At 38.0% G+C, this 15749-nt stretch overlaps 1 protein-coding gene across 1 annotated transcript in view; it reads left to right on the forward strand.

The window, feature by feature from the left end:
* Window positions 1-2242: 2242 nt before the first annotated feature.
* LOC115435870 (heparan-sulfate 6-O-sulfotransferase 3-B-like) overlaps window positions 2243-15749 on the forward strand; it is a 67392-nt gene continuing 53885 nt past the window's right edge. Inside the window, exon 1 of the mRNA XM_030158486.1 lies at window positions 2243-3255. Within this exon, the coding sequence (XP_030014346.1) occupies window positions 2714-3255 (542 nt within the window). The 5' untranslated portion in view covers window positions 2243-2713. The remainder of the gene's footprint in view (window positions 3256-15749) is intronic.

Here is a 15749-nt window from a genome sequence, read left to right on the forward strand (position 1 = left end):
AATGTCATAATATATTTTTATATTGTAATAAATATCACAATGACTATCAATATTGATGTTTATATCTCAGATCAGCATGAACAAGAAATCTTACATCTGCAGACATGATGTGTCCCAATATTTTTGTCCATATAGTTTATAAACATCAATATTTCCTTAAAATTTGATGGGAGATGTGAAGAAATCAGATGGTTAGTTATGGTAGAAAATGATCATTTATACACTGTAAGACCGGATAAGTTGAGTTTACTTAAAAAATCTCAGGTAACTCGTTGCCTTAAAAAATTTAAGTGATGAGTAATGAAAACTTTAATGTATTAAACTTAAATGCTTGATTTGAATGGAATTGCTATTCTAAATACAACACACTAAATGCCAAGTTAATTTCACTTAAAATCTATTGCAATGTCAGTTGCTTTGCATAATCATTAGACTTAATATCATCAGTTCATTTTACGCAATTCCCAGTTGATTTCGATTAAAATCTTTTGCAATATGAAGTGCTTTGTATAAATATTCAACTTAATATATTATAGTGTGGATGGAAGTTAGCTCAATGTCATTTACCAATACAGGGAGCATTTCTAATTTAGCAAGGTATATGTTTTCATTGTACAAGAACATTCATAACTGAACAGGTAAGACATTGTTCAGCCTACGGCTCTCACTCATGGTGCAGCTCTAAAAAAATACAAAAACAAACACAAAAAGGCCAATAAACACTGCCATTCACACATTAAGTCAAAATTAACATTAACACCACAACCCTGCTGAACCCCTGCACATAAAAATAACACATTTTCAACAACATGCCCAATACCCACAGTGCAATGCGGAGATAAAAAGGTGTGGTCATGACTAAAACTTGGTGATTTAAATCCATGCAACTTAAACTTTTTCGTACTTCCAACTATGTCTACAAATTAGTAGAATGCACTTAACATTTTATTGTAATGTCATAAAACTTAAATCATTTAAGTACAGTTATAATTAAAGCATTTGGTAACACTTAATAGAAAGGTCTAGTTTATAATGCATTAAGCGCACATTCATAAGACATTATAATGCATTTATAATGCATTATAAAAGTCATTACAACAGTTTATGATCATGTACAACAACTTATACCGAGGTTAATAAAGTATTATAAGTGTAGGCCCAATGTATTCTAAATTCAGCTTTCATAAAGTTTTATACATCCATACCAAAGTGACAACAATGTTTGAAGGAAGAATATCAAGTCCTGAGTTACATAATACATTATAACCATCATAAATCTAGCCACTTATAAAGGGTTACATAACATGGTACTTTACTACCCATTGCAGATTAAATGTAAATTAAGCTTATGGTTTATTCTTGAAAGTGCATTGCTTAGTTCCTCAGATGCTTGGTTAAAGTTAAAGTTAAAAGTTCTCGGATGAACATTGGGGGATTTGGATTCTGGCACAGAAGCAATGTGATGGAATTTAGTTTTTTAGGTGGGGAACTTTTATTAGGTTTTGTCACTGGTCTCTATATCCATCTATTTTAGGGATTTCATTTTTATTAAAAAAAATAATTATGAATGTATGAATTAACAAAGATTTAGGGCTGCCACATTATTTTTTATTTATGTATAAAGCAACATGTAACACTTCTACTTACTGTCTCTGTTCTTTTAATGTTTTATTTTTGCAAAATAAGAGTTATTAAGAATACTGCTCATAAGTCATCATACTTGTGTTATAAAATTATACAATTGCTAATAACCTTAGACAGTGTTGTCATTTTACTAAAAGCTCTTGTAACTTATTATTGATGTTTATAAGGCATTATTCAGTGTCAGAAACTACATGTCAGAGCAGTCCTCTGTGTCTTTATAACTGGCTACAGTTATGATGGTTAGAATGTGTTCTGTAACCAAGGATTTGAGATTCTTCCTTCAAACACTGTTGTCACTTTGGTATGGATGGCCTAATGTATTCTAAATTCAGCTTTCATAATGTTTTATAAAAGCTGAATTTAGAATACATTAGGCCTACACTTATAATACTTTATTTTATATATATATATATATAAAGCAGCCGCTAAAGCGCAAAGCGTTAATTTTTTTTTGCCGCCCCCCCCAACATTTTCTTTGCCCTCCAGTTGCCCCCCCCCCCACGTTTAAAATCCTGGTGCCGCCACTGGTGAAAGGGTTAAAGTCAGTTCCACTAGTGCGTAAGGAGCGTGCGCCTCATCCACTCAGATGTTAATTTGAAAGCGGTGACCGGATATTCACGCGTTCTTTCTCTCCATGTTGACGCTCGTGCTCCTGGCTCAGATACCCATCAGCAGTTGGCTTTGGCAGGACGGTTGAGCATGAACCCTCCTCACGTGGGGATGTGCCGCTTTTTCCTGACGCGTCTAAGGTGTTATTGCGTTCCCTCAGACGATTCCCCCTCTAGAATGAAGATGGCGTGTTTTTGAGCGCTTTGAGGAAATAAGTGCGTCGTTGCGCGTGAGAGCTTTAAGTTTGAGAAGTGGGGCTGTTCTCATGCAGGACGAGGTGTGAGAACACGGATCCCGAACCTGCTTGAGAAAAGAGTCCGGGTTTTGTCAACACAGGAGAGGCTTCTAAAAGTCTGATCTGCAGGATGAGACGCGGAGAGGAGGAACAGCACTGGGACATCACGTTACCGTTTGTGCCGACGGCGTGATTTACAGTTTTTTTTTTTTTTTTTTGTCCATCATGGAGGAGAAGTTCAATAGACTCATCTTCATTCCCATTGCGGCGGTGCTCTTCTTAATGATCGGCTACCAGTATGTGTGCCCTGCGGACAGCAACACCTGCTACTTCAGCGGAGACGACAAGGGGCTGTTCCAGCGCTACTCATCCGGGTTGGAGTTAGTTTACGCGGAGCCGGACGCGGACGAGGACCTTCCCTCTAAGATCACCTCCAAATTCAACTTCACGGAGCGAGACCTGGACAGACGCATTGACTTCGACATCCGAGGAGAGGATGTGATGGTGTTTCTGCACATCCAGAAGACCGGCGGGACGACGTTCGGGCGCCATCTGGTCAAAAACATCCAGCTGGAGCAGCCCTGCGACTGCATGCCCGGCCAGAGGAAATGCACCTGTCACCGGCCGGGGAAAGCGGAGTCGTGGCTTTTCTCCCGGTTCTCCACGGGCTGGAGCTGTGGGTTACACGCCGACTGGACCGAGCTGACGAGCTGCGTCCCCGTGGTGATGAACAAGAAGGACAAGAAGAATGCCCAGAGGAGCAAAAGGTGAGGCGCACCTGCAGGACAGGTGAAGTTCACTGGGTACATGTATGTACACACAGACTCATGACAGCAGGGTTCAGTCTACCTGTTTATTTATTAAACTCATTAACTCATCACCTTATTTACATATCCAGTGGCGGCACCAAGGGGGGGCATGGGGGGGCAAATGCTCCCCCAGTCACAACCTTTGCCCCCCCAGTTGCCCCCCCCCACCCAGATTTGGGCAAATCTTTGGGAAAACTCTGGCAACGAAGAAATATGAAAAATCCGTCAATGAAAGCGTACATAACACATTTTGATCCACTTCTAATCCAACCAGGCAGACATGCAGAGGGTGTTTCTGATGAATAATATAGTTCAGGTTCATAATATGTGTGCCTTCAGTTCTGGAATGGATTAATACCTCCACTTGTATTGCATTCATCTTTCTTCTACATAAGAAATGTAAAGCAAAGAATTAGCACGAATAACATAAGGACTAGTTTTTTATGTTTTAAACCCAACTATTAATTACAAATAGTTTTGTTCACTGTTCAGGTCTGTTTTATCACTCAGTTTAAATTTCTGCTAGAAGATTATACCGGTCGGTATGAAAGTGTACCTAAGCCTACAGATGTTGTCAGTGATTATATACATGTGCATGTAGTGGAAGCCATTGTATACATACGTTTTGTTTGATTAGTTGGTTAGGCTATTAGTTTTATTTTGTTTTCAACATTTATTAACTTGCATACATTGGCATTGCTGTTTTTTTGCTGCATGTTTTTCTGATGTGTTTAGAGAAATATGTGAAAGTAGATTGTACCTATTAAATAATCAGAACAGAAAGTCTGACTTGTTCATGCTGTAGTTTTTAACAAATACCTTGAATACATTAAGTATTACCTGATTTTACCTAAAATTGCCCTCTATATAAAGTGTAACGGATAGGCTATACATATATACATATATATATATATATATATATATATATATATATATATATATATATATATATATATATGTATGTATGTATGCAAAGCGTTAATTTTTTTGTCCGCCCCCCCAACATTTTCTTTGCCCTCCAGTTGCCCCCCCACTTTTAAAATCCTGGTGCCGCCACTGATCCTCATAGCATAATTGCCTAAGTCATACACTATGTGGACAAAAGTATTGGGACACATTGAATTCAGGTGTTTCTTTTCTAACAGGGGTCTGGGATCCAAAACAATAATGACAAATGTCATAATACAGTTTTATATTATGATAAATATCATTGCATTGCATTGGTTAGTTTGGTTTAAATCAGGGGTGTCAAACTCATTTTAGTTCAGGGGCCACATACAACCCAATGTGATCTCAAGTGGGCCAGACCAGTGCAATAATAATAATAATGGATTAGATTTTATATAGTGCTTTTCTAGACACCCAAAGAACTTTACATTATTGATCCATTATTCATTCGCTCTCACATTCACACTCTGGTGGTGGTAAACTACATCTGTAGCCACAGCTGCCCTGGGGCAGACTGACAGAAGCGTGGCTGCCAATTTGCGCCTATGGCCCCTCTGACCACCACCAAACATTCATACACCAGTGTGAGTGGCACTGGAGGCAAGGAGGGTGAAGTGTCTTGCCCAAGGACACAATAGAGTGGGATTTGAACCGCCAATCCTTCGGTTATTGGACGACCCGCTCTACCACCTGAGCCATGGCTGCCCCCATTAATAGGCATAATAACCTTTACCTAATAATCTAACATTTTCCACTTTGTTTTAGTGTGAAAAAAGTCAAATTGCATTATGAAAATATGAATGACCTGAACAACCATGTGCAATTTTAACAATATTATGCTTCAACTTATCATTTATACATGGACATTACACACAAGGTTACACAAACATTTTCTAACAGGTATAATGTTGTTAAAATATTAGAGTTTGGAACTAAAATAAGAACCATTTCTACAATAATATGTCTCAGCTTATCATTAACACAACTGGCAGATCACAGTAAAATCTATTATTTTGTTAAAAGTAGAACTATTTTTTCTTAAAACATTTCAGGTTGTTCATATTTGTTCATCTTATTCACATTTATTGCAAGGATAGATTATAAATGTAATTTTGACACCCATGATTGTTAATATCCTCAGTTTAATTTTTTTCATTTCGCAAATTCATCCGTTGGGCCAGATTGGAACCTTTGCCATTTGGCCCCCAGGCCGCATGTTTGACACCCCTGGTTTAAATCATTTTCTTTGCTTTCAAAATTCCATTTTACTTTGCACATTACAGTTGATTGTTGCACCTTACTGTTTTTCTACTACTGTTTTTTTTATACTTCTAATGTATAGTGTGTTTGCTATAGTATTCTATGTTGATTTTATGTTCTATTTTTGCTGTCTGTCATGCTACAATTTCCTTTATTGGGATCAATAAAGGCTCAATAAAGACTATCTATCTATCTATCTATCTATCTATCTATCTATCTATCTATCTATCTATCTATCTATCTATCTATCTATCTATCTATCTATCTATCTATCTATCTATCTATCTATCTATCTATCTATCTATCTATCCATCCATCCATGACTATGATTTTAAATGTTCTACCCCTACATTTCTAAAATATTTGTCATGCTCTGACTGTAAATAATAATTTTCCACCACAACTAACCATCTACTTTCTTCACATTTCACTTAGGAAGAAATATTTCGCATTAAACTTTAAGGAAATATTGATGTTTATAAACTATGTGGACAAAAATGTTGGGACACATCATGGCTACAGCTGAAAGATGCCCTGTTCATGCTGATTTGAGATATAAACATCAATATTTATGATATTTATCAAAGTATAAAACTATATTGTGACATTGGACAACACCTGAATTCAACATGTTCCAATACTTTTGTCCATATAGAGTATGACTTAGGCAATTATGGTATAAGGCTAACAATATTAAATTATTCACTCATCCATTTATGTTCTAATTCTCATTCCCTCGGTCATACTGAGGGAGTTATTAAATAAATGGACGAATGGATAAGTAAATGACTGTATGAATCATGTTAAACAAGCAGATCAGCTGCTTAATTTAGAAGCTAATAACTCACAATATATTTGCAGAAAAACAGCCATACACTCACAGGTTCCATCTTCAAAACCTGTGCATTTGCTGCTTTTTCTTGGGATTTTTGCCAGTATTCTCAATTTATATGCAAAGCTTTGTCATCATTCATTCAACTATTGAATTGTATAACAAATATGAATCATTATATGAACCCTGGGAAACTGATAATAGTCATGTGTTTAATAACTACTTAATCAGTGCAGTCAGAAAGTCTCCGATTTCAACTTCAAAAACCTGAACATTTTCTGCCTTTTCCTGGACTGTTTGTCAATTATCAGACCTTAAATGAGGATATCTGTCATCATTCATTCAAATGATGATGAATTTAAAGGAGTAAAGACTTTATTTGAATGTGTAAATGGATAACAACAGTACAGTCATACAGTTATGGTTGCAGTGTTGTTGTTGGACCAATTAGTTCCAATCTGGTTCCAGTCTCTGGTTCTGGTTCCAGTCTCAAAACATGAGCATTTGCTGCTTTTCCTGTGATTTTTTTTCCCCCTTTCTTTGAGTCCATCAAGAGTTACTTAAATGAACATCTTTGTCATCATTCATTCAGCTGTTGATTCATTTAATAAAGAAGAACCACTATTTTAACCCTGAGACACTGATAATATTTAAACATTTGATGACTAGTTTATTACAACTTTTTTTTTTTTTTTAACCTTTTCTGCATCTAGAGTTTATTAAATGAATCAACAGTCAAATGAATAATGACAAAGTTAATCTTTTAATGAAGAGGAGTAATTATATGAATCCTGGGAAACTGATAACATTTACTGTAATTAATCAAGTGGCACAACCATATGGTCCCCAAAAGTGTGAACATTTGCTGCTTTTTTCCACTTCCTGGGATTTTTTTTAATCAGTTTGACCCTTTGTACATTGAGGATTTATCAAACAGATCAACAGTTTCATCAATAATGACCCAGATTGTTACTTAAGCTTGCAAGAGGAGTGATGTCAGCTTCATTGGCTTTACCTAGAGGCAGTGAGTCAAAGGTAACTGAATTGATTGAACTGTTGTGGTGCAGATTGTCCTTCGCTCCCGGGGGCTTCAACTCACCAAACGTGCTCTTATTGGCATGTAACAGAGGGTAGAGCTGTGGTGTTAACATTCACGCGGTGTGTCAACAAAAGTCGCCTCAGTCACATTCAGGAAAAAAAAGCCAGCAGACAGATTGTTTTCCTCATCTTAAGGTCTGTTTCAATTTCCGTTAATTACAGAAGCAATGCGGCTAAGCTTAAGGGAGTAAATCACTTAAGAAGGGCAGGGTCCTCTGAGGTGTGCTGCCTGCGTGCCGGAGCTAATATGCCTGGCATTTGGTTCAGAGAGCAAATCTCCATATGTTACAGAGAGCGTTAACCCTTTAACCCCTGAGACATTATTTCAATGAAATGGGCTGTTTGGAATTTGCGTCTGTAGAAGTGTCATAAAAGCTGCTGTGAGTTTGTGCTTGTGTTCCTTTTCTTCAGCAGGTTTGCTTTACTGTATGTTTTCAGGGTGGGCTAATAGAAAAAGACAAAGGGAGGAATTGAAGTTTTACAGGTTTTTACTAAATAAAACACTTGGAATGTACATCAATTTTGGCCCAGTAGTTTTTGTTTTGGGGCTCTTTTTTTTTTTTCTCTAAATCAGTTCCGCTGCTTTTTGGCACTGGGTTGAACTCCAAAAAGCAGTTGCACAGTCAAAACTTGGTAAAAACACAGTCTAAAAAATAAAGGAAATGTAACACAAGAGTGCAAACAACTTTAAAAACAGAAAATTACAAGGAAAACGGTGCAAAAAAAAGCCCCAATTGTCTGTTTTTATAGTGAGTGGGCCTCACTCACTGCTCTGTGTTTTGCCCCCTATTTATTCCACAGGCGGTCAGGGGGTGCACTGAGCATGCACAGATATGTATGGAAAGAACGAGGTCTATTCTATCAGCACATTTTGAAATTTTTCCTATTGAGCAAATGCTTAAATTTTTATGAATATTTAAAACAAACCACAAATTCACAACGTTCACCACAGACACGTCAGGAGTTAAAGGGTTAAAGACAGTTGACAAGGGCAGAGAGTGCCTTCAAGAATCCTTCCAATCCATTAGCTGTCCTGTGTGCCAGCCATCAGAGTTAATTTAACGCTTTTAAATAGTTTTGAAGAGGTGCCTCGGAGCCATATCAGCACTTTGAGTGAATCAACAACACTCCAGTCAACACTTGTCAAGTCCGTACAAAAGTCAGTGAAAACCAGCACTCATTAACATTGTCACTTTGTTGCGGCTGATTAGAGACACAGCTTTGTGAAATATATTTCCTGATAGCCTTACACAGCTAGTCCTTCTGAATCGAATCAGGATTTCTTTTAATGAACAATTATTCTGACAGGGAAACTGTTGATCGGTGACTCATGTTTCCACTCACAGTTAATGAGCGGAGAATTAACACATGTGAATGTTGACTTTTAGCTGAGTTTTTGTTTCTTTTTTTTTTTTTTTATTGTGGCTTATAACAGCATCTCTAGAGCTGGTCAATTATCCCAGCACCACACAATGACCCCTATAGTATGATACATTGCTGAGCATATTGATAAGCGCTTGCTGATAATCTGATACTTCACTGACTCATGCAGTGAAACACTCTTCCTGCCGGGGCCTCTCCACAGGGAGGTCAAAGGTCACCGAAAGCTATGGAGCAGCGCGCCTGAACCAATTAGTGATTCAGTGCCTCGTTCAAGGACAAATTTCTGTATATTTATGTTTAACAGCACTCATTGTGACTAGGTCTGGGTATTGGCAAGAATCTATAAATGCAAAAAGTATCATGATGCAGATTTATGATTAAATATATTATTATTGAGATTTTCTGCCTTTTTTTTTATCTACTTTTAGCAAAAGAGGTGTAGTACATAGATGGCATACACATTTTTTTTTTTTTTTTGGCCACATTTTAAAGCAGTCATCACATTGGGATCTGCTTTTGCATTTCTTATAGCCTTTTTAACACTCAGGGCTGCCTTATTTTATAGTGGTCGGGTGGTTCTGGCCAAAAGATCATATGATGACGTTAAAAGGAAGCATCACAACATATGATCTGAATCACAGTTTTGCGTGTAAAATGTAGGAGAGTTATGTGATCATTACCATATTGACAATATTGGGATGACGTAAACACTAGTAGACATTTTCCTTTAAAATTAGATGCAGTTTGCCATTAACCCATAAAGACCCAGTGTTACTTTTGTAGCAGATCCCAAATGATTTTTTTTTCTCTGTTTTTAATCTTTATGTGATTTCTTCCCATTTATCACAAAATTATCCTCTGTATGCTGCATTTTAAGAGTGAAAATCACCTATTTCTCTATATTTAATTTACTGATCATGTAAATGTCTATAAAATCTCTAATTTAAGTTGAGAGTTATTATATCAGAAACAGAGAACAGTGAAGAAAAACTGAATTTTTCAGTCAAATATATCATTAACTGAACATACACCAAGTGTTTCCCTGAACTGTCATTTATCAAACTCCATGGGTTTTACTGGTGAATCAATGTTGTAGAAGATGGTGTTTCCACGTTCACTATGGAGCCTCTGAACGTCCAAATGGGCCATATCTGATGACCATGAAAAGATGACGAACTGCATTTTACACCAATTATTTATATGGATTGATAGGTATTAAATAGGGATGTCCGATATTGGCTTTTTTGCCAAAAAATGATATGCCGATATTGTCCAACGCCTAATTTCCGATTGCGATATCTACCGATACCGCTGCCGATATATGTGGGATATTAAACTAATTTTAGGTGACATCACATATCTCCTGTCATGGAATGAACACATCATGCCTAATTTTACTGTGATGCCCCATTGGATGCATTCTCAAATGCAACAAGGCTTTTAAAATGTAAACACTGTCTGTGCAAAGAATACATACTTCAACTTAAGTTGTGGAAAAAATGCCATATTTATTTATTTTCTCTCCCTCCCTCCATGAGTCTATTACAGTGTGGCAACTCTACTGTACAATTTTGAAAACTGCACATTTCTTTCAGCTACAAACAGTGCTTCATTTATGCGTCGGTAAATGCTGGCGAAATCAAGGCAATATTTTATCGGTTTTAATGATAGGCAAAAAAAACATTAACGATATTCACCGATATTACATTTTTATGCCAAAATCATTATTAACATCCCTAGTATTAAACATTTTAGATCAGTAGATGTATTTTGGTTACCGGTGGATGTTTGAGTCTTTATGGGTTAATTACACAGACTGTGGTGGATTCATCTGTCCCATCAAACCTTTGCAATGATTCAAAAACGTTTTTACACTCACATGTAACTCAGTCATCTGAGTAAATTAGACTCCCTGTACTTTGGAGTTCAGAAACCAGATCTGCAGCTGACAGGTTTATGGTAATTCATCAGTATTTTGTCAAACAGCAGCAAAACAACATGTAAGTTAGGGTGGACTGTAACCGAACACTTTAGCGCAGATGCTAAAGTATTATAATAAACAGACTGAGATAACCTCGATAGCCAAGCAGTCTATACTAGCAATGCCTGTGTGCAACGCCTTCTGTAAAATACTGTATTTCATGATAAATGGACCATTTGAAACAGATGCTTGCGGCGTTGAAAAGTTTTGACAGTGCTGTTCCTTATTATTTTAATGACTTACCCATCCGTAAGTCGGGGGATTTAAGCACAGCAAAAACTGATCCACTAATTGGATTTCCACCAAAGTGTTGAGTTGGTTTTTAAGCACATTTTCAATCATTAAAAACAAACTTGAAAGGTGGAAAGGTTTGCGCATTGAAAACTGTGACTAAATGCAAGGGAAATGAGTAAAACATGATATATATTTATATTTATCAAGCCATCATCTGAAACACACCAAACCTGTCAATGTTTTGTTGTTTAACTGGATTTTTATCTCTATTAAAGTTTTGCATCTTCTCCTAGATTTCTGAATTATTCTACTTTGTATTATAAAGAATCATTTTAAAACACAAATAACTACTAATCTTGAATGAAACAATGATTTAAAATATTTTTGGAGTGAAAATGTTTATCTTGACAGCATTTTTGGCCATATTTTCCCATGTGCAGACATAAGTGGACACTAAAAATCCTTGAATCAAATCAAGAAACAAGTATAAAACATAATGCGCTGTACGCTTTTAATACCCTTTGGCCAAATATAGTGTAAGATTCTGTTGAAAGTTACTGCCCTATAATTTAGATTAGATTGTCTTTGTGTAAAACTTATTATATACATATGTATATTTGAAAGTACTCAGATATTATAACTGCACAAGGCCATTTGACCTTGAAAAAGTAGATCAAGGTCACCCATTTTCAAGAGGCTTGTGCTCCATGCTAAGATGCATTTACAGTATAAATTTGGTGCAGATATCTCAATGCATTCTTCAGATAATGCAATTGTGTCATTGAATGGACAGACAGACGGACGGACAGATGGACAGAAAGATGACAAAACGATTGCAATACCCCTCGGCTGAGGGGTAAAAAGCTAAAGTTAACTGATAAAATAGGTGAAACCACTGTCTTTAATTTATTTCTTTAGTTTATAGGGACAGTTGACTTCGGTGAATATCTACATAAGAGTAATCTAAAGGTGAAGATACACCAACCTGATTTTCGGCGGTCGGACAACATCGGGCAGTCGGGCATGTCAGGTCGGTGACATGAGTCTGTTTGACGTGTTCTGTGTGATCGGCTGTCATTACTGTGGTTACCAGTCTTTGCGGCCGATTCAAGATGTGGAATTGGCCACTACCTGTCATTCAGTTGGACCAGTCTAATTGGTGGAGGGATAGCCCTTGACTAGTGAATCAGTGACAGAGAAGTTTACATGTGAATACAGTAGAGCACGACCAATATGGGATTTTTGGGGCCGATGCCGATACCGATACTGGGGGCTAAAAAAAGCCGATATCCAATATATCGGCCGATAACCGATATATTGGCCGATATATGAAATAAGAACACTGATCTACACAGGATATAATAATCTTATATTAGATAATTGTGGACAGGTGGATAAACAGTTGCATAAATCTTTGTTTATCTCACAAATATAATTGACACAACTTTCAAATGCAAACTATGCAATCACAAAAATCATTAGAGCAAAAAATATGACTGAGCACATAATTCTGTTTTCACTCACAAATTTGGATGTGTCTGCCTCATGGCACTACAACTTCTTATGTGGACTAAGGACTAAACTGAGCATGTGCAGAGTGAATTAGATGAGTCCTAAGTTGTTCCTGATTGGAGCAATTGCAAGACCCGTGTTACAACTGTCTCCAGTCTCCCCTACATTATTAACACCCAGGCCTGTCTGCAGAATGAAACTGTGAAGTAGACAGGAAGTGCATGGACATGGGTGTGTGTGGGGGGGTGAATACTTCATAAGACGGGGGGGGGGGGGGGGGGGTGATTTTCGGAGGGAGGGGTTTAGCGGTCCATCCTCTTCAGAGCGCGCAGTAGCAGTCTGTGATTTTCGCTGGGGTGATTGTGTGTGTGGGGGGGTCATAGCGTCATTGTCTGAGCAGGAGTGAAAGTGAAACTAACTCACTTTAAAGTTCCTCTTATTCTCTGGGCAGCACACACACACACACACACACACACACACACACACACACACACACACACACACACACACACACACACACACACACACACAGGAGCAGCGAGTGACAGAATCTCCATGCAGCAAAAAAAGTTAATATATATGCTACATATTGGCCGATGTTGATTAATTGGTGATATGCTATAATCGGCCCGATTAATCGGCCGGCCGATTAAGCGGTCCGGCTCTAGAGTACAGCTATGCCAAGGTACTTCACGCTATTATTGTCTTCTATAATAGGCCATTATCTGTTTGTATCGTATCTGAATGAGTGCCAGTCATTGTTGCCTATGAACTTCATTCATTCCATGAAGTGGACGCTGTTAGCATTGTTAGCATAGTGCGATTTCTCCTTAGTTTTTGCCTGTGACATCTTTCTTCTTTCACAAGATAAAGCCCGAGAGCTGACAGCACCAGTATCTTCTTATTACTAGCCATCCATTTAACAAGTACAACAACCCTTCTTGACTACTCAACACTCTCTGCTGACAACAATGACTGATGAAAGCAAGCTCTGCGTTTAGGGAGATGTTCCGTCATTTTCCGGTTTTACCGCATGAGCGCAGAACATACGCTGAAGTCGGTAGTCAATTTGGTGTGTTCTTCACACGTTTTTTGACCATGTCGGGGAGACAGAGGGTGACTGATGGTCAGGCTACCTTTTTTGGCGACGATTGGCAGTCAGGTTGGTGTGTCTTCGCCTTAAGATGTAAAAATGTTGGATTATATCGGATCGCTTTTGTCAGTGGTCTTCAGGCAAGTCACAAAAAGCAGAGTTCTGGTGAGGGATCAATTCTGGGTCCAGTACCTGTGGTTCTGTGTCTCAGGTCTTCAGTCAGGTCGTATGCTACCTGTATCTAATAGGGAAAGTTTTAAACCATGATGATGAACCAGTTGTTAATATTCACATTCCTGGAAAGTGGGATAAAATTTGCAGCACATGTACACCCCAAATAACTGCATATAAGCTATTAATTGGAACCCTATACAGTATTTTTAGAAACTGATATGTAACACAATACGTAATCATGCGATAGTCCAGCATATCTGTTTTCTTCCATCCCTAATTATGATATTTCTGTCCATATTCCTCAGCAGTGTCCTTGCTGCTTTTGAATTGTGTGTCCTTCCTAAGCACTCACTTCTGTGGGTTTGTGCGCACAGCAGTTACATATGCAGGTTTATTTATATATTTTTTCCTTCCACTGAAAGGTATCAGATTTGAGCCAAACACACCATGTGAGTCATAACTCATTCTATACATGTGAATTTGTCGGACAAGTTATGAGTCATAACTCAGCCACCGATATGTCGGGAGGTTCTCATTTCCGAAGGATAATGCCTACTTGATTTGCTGTCCACAGAAAGACTTAAAAAAAAAACAAAAAAAAAAAAAACATGAGAACACCAGTAGGCGACTTTAATTGGTCTTGAAATAGGCGAACAATTAAATGAAGCCTTGCTGTCATTTTAAATTAAAAGCGGGGTTGTGCAGAGCTTATTTTGCGTTGCTGTTGAAGCTTTATCGGACCTGAAAGATTCTTGTTCTGTCACCTCAGGCCACGTCGCCCCGGCGTGATGGACTCTGATGCAGATGATAACGGCAGCACAGGGGATGAAACTAAGCATGTGTGTGCTTGTACGATGGCGGCCCGTCCTCATCTTAATACAATATTTAATGTTTTATTCTGTTAGACAGGTCTGCCTTTCTATTTCATCTCTGATCCTATTATTCTTCCCCTTTTCATCCTGTACGGGGTCAAGAGAGGAAACAGCATTATAGCTGTTTTAGCAATACATATAATCCCCTTTGCTTTGCACAAAGAACCTGAAGTTCAGAGATAATGATTGATTACGAGGATGAATAGATCCCATCTATCCTTTCATGTATTTTTTAAAAGCACTTGATTGTTTTTTCTAGTACAAAAGGCAATCCAACTTAGCAGAATCACATGGATATAGAAGGATGACTCTCATCTTATACAAGTCACTTATAGCTCTGGGAGTGCAGGGATCAAACATCACAGGAACGAATGACGCCTACTCCTACCCTAAGGCTACATCCAGCAGGGTGTGAAGTAGTTTGCAGAGCGTCTTATCCCAGACCTCAGACCCTCATATATTCCTACATATTCCTCCTGAACTAACAGCGTCCACTACTGCTACTGCTGCTGCTGCTGCTGCTACCTCATTTCCCTACTTTCTGTCCCGCAATGAAATGCATACATGTATATTGGGTCTCCGGGGTGTGTGAAATGAGGTGAGGTGTGCCTAAAAATTCCTGAATGTCTTCTGAAACTATTACAAAAACATCCTCCTCTTGTTGTTTTTTCGTGGTTCAAGGTTATCACATGTAATGCGTAACAGCTTCTTCGTGGATTCACCTCATTAGCGTACTTTATGATCAGAATAGGCGTCCTGTATGTTGGCCTGCTGGTCTGCTCTGAATACAGCAGCACCATCTGTCCGCTTTTAAGCACTTTATAGTCACCTTGAAATCACCTCTTTTCCTACACACCCAGAAACCAGCAAAAACATCAACCACAATACCATGACAGGACCCAAACGACTGTGACTGTGGGTCATTTTCAATGTACATAGCACTGTATAATATGTAGAGGTCGGACAAGTTTCTTTTTCACATGAATATAAGCCAAGAAAATAAGAGAAACATTACTAATTAGCTCCTTGGTTACAAGAGGAGTCGGCATAGCAACCGGCCTCAGT

The sequence above is a fragment of the Sphaeramia orbicularis genome, chromosome 2 (assembly GCF_902148855.1).
Source record: "Sphaeramia orbicularis chromosome 2, fSphaOr1.1, whole genome shotgun sequence".
Taxonomy (NCBI): domain Eukaryota; kingdom Metazoa; phylum Chordata; class Actinopteri; order Kurtiformes; family Apogonidae; genus Sphaeramia; species Sphaeramia orbicularis.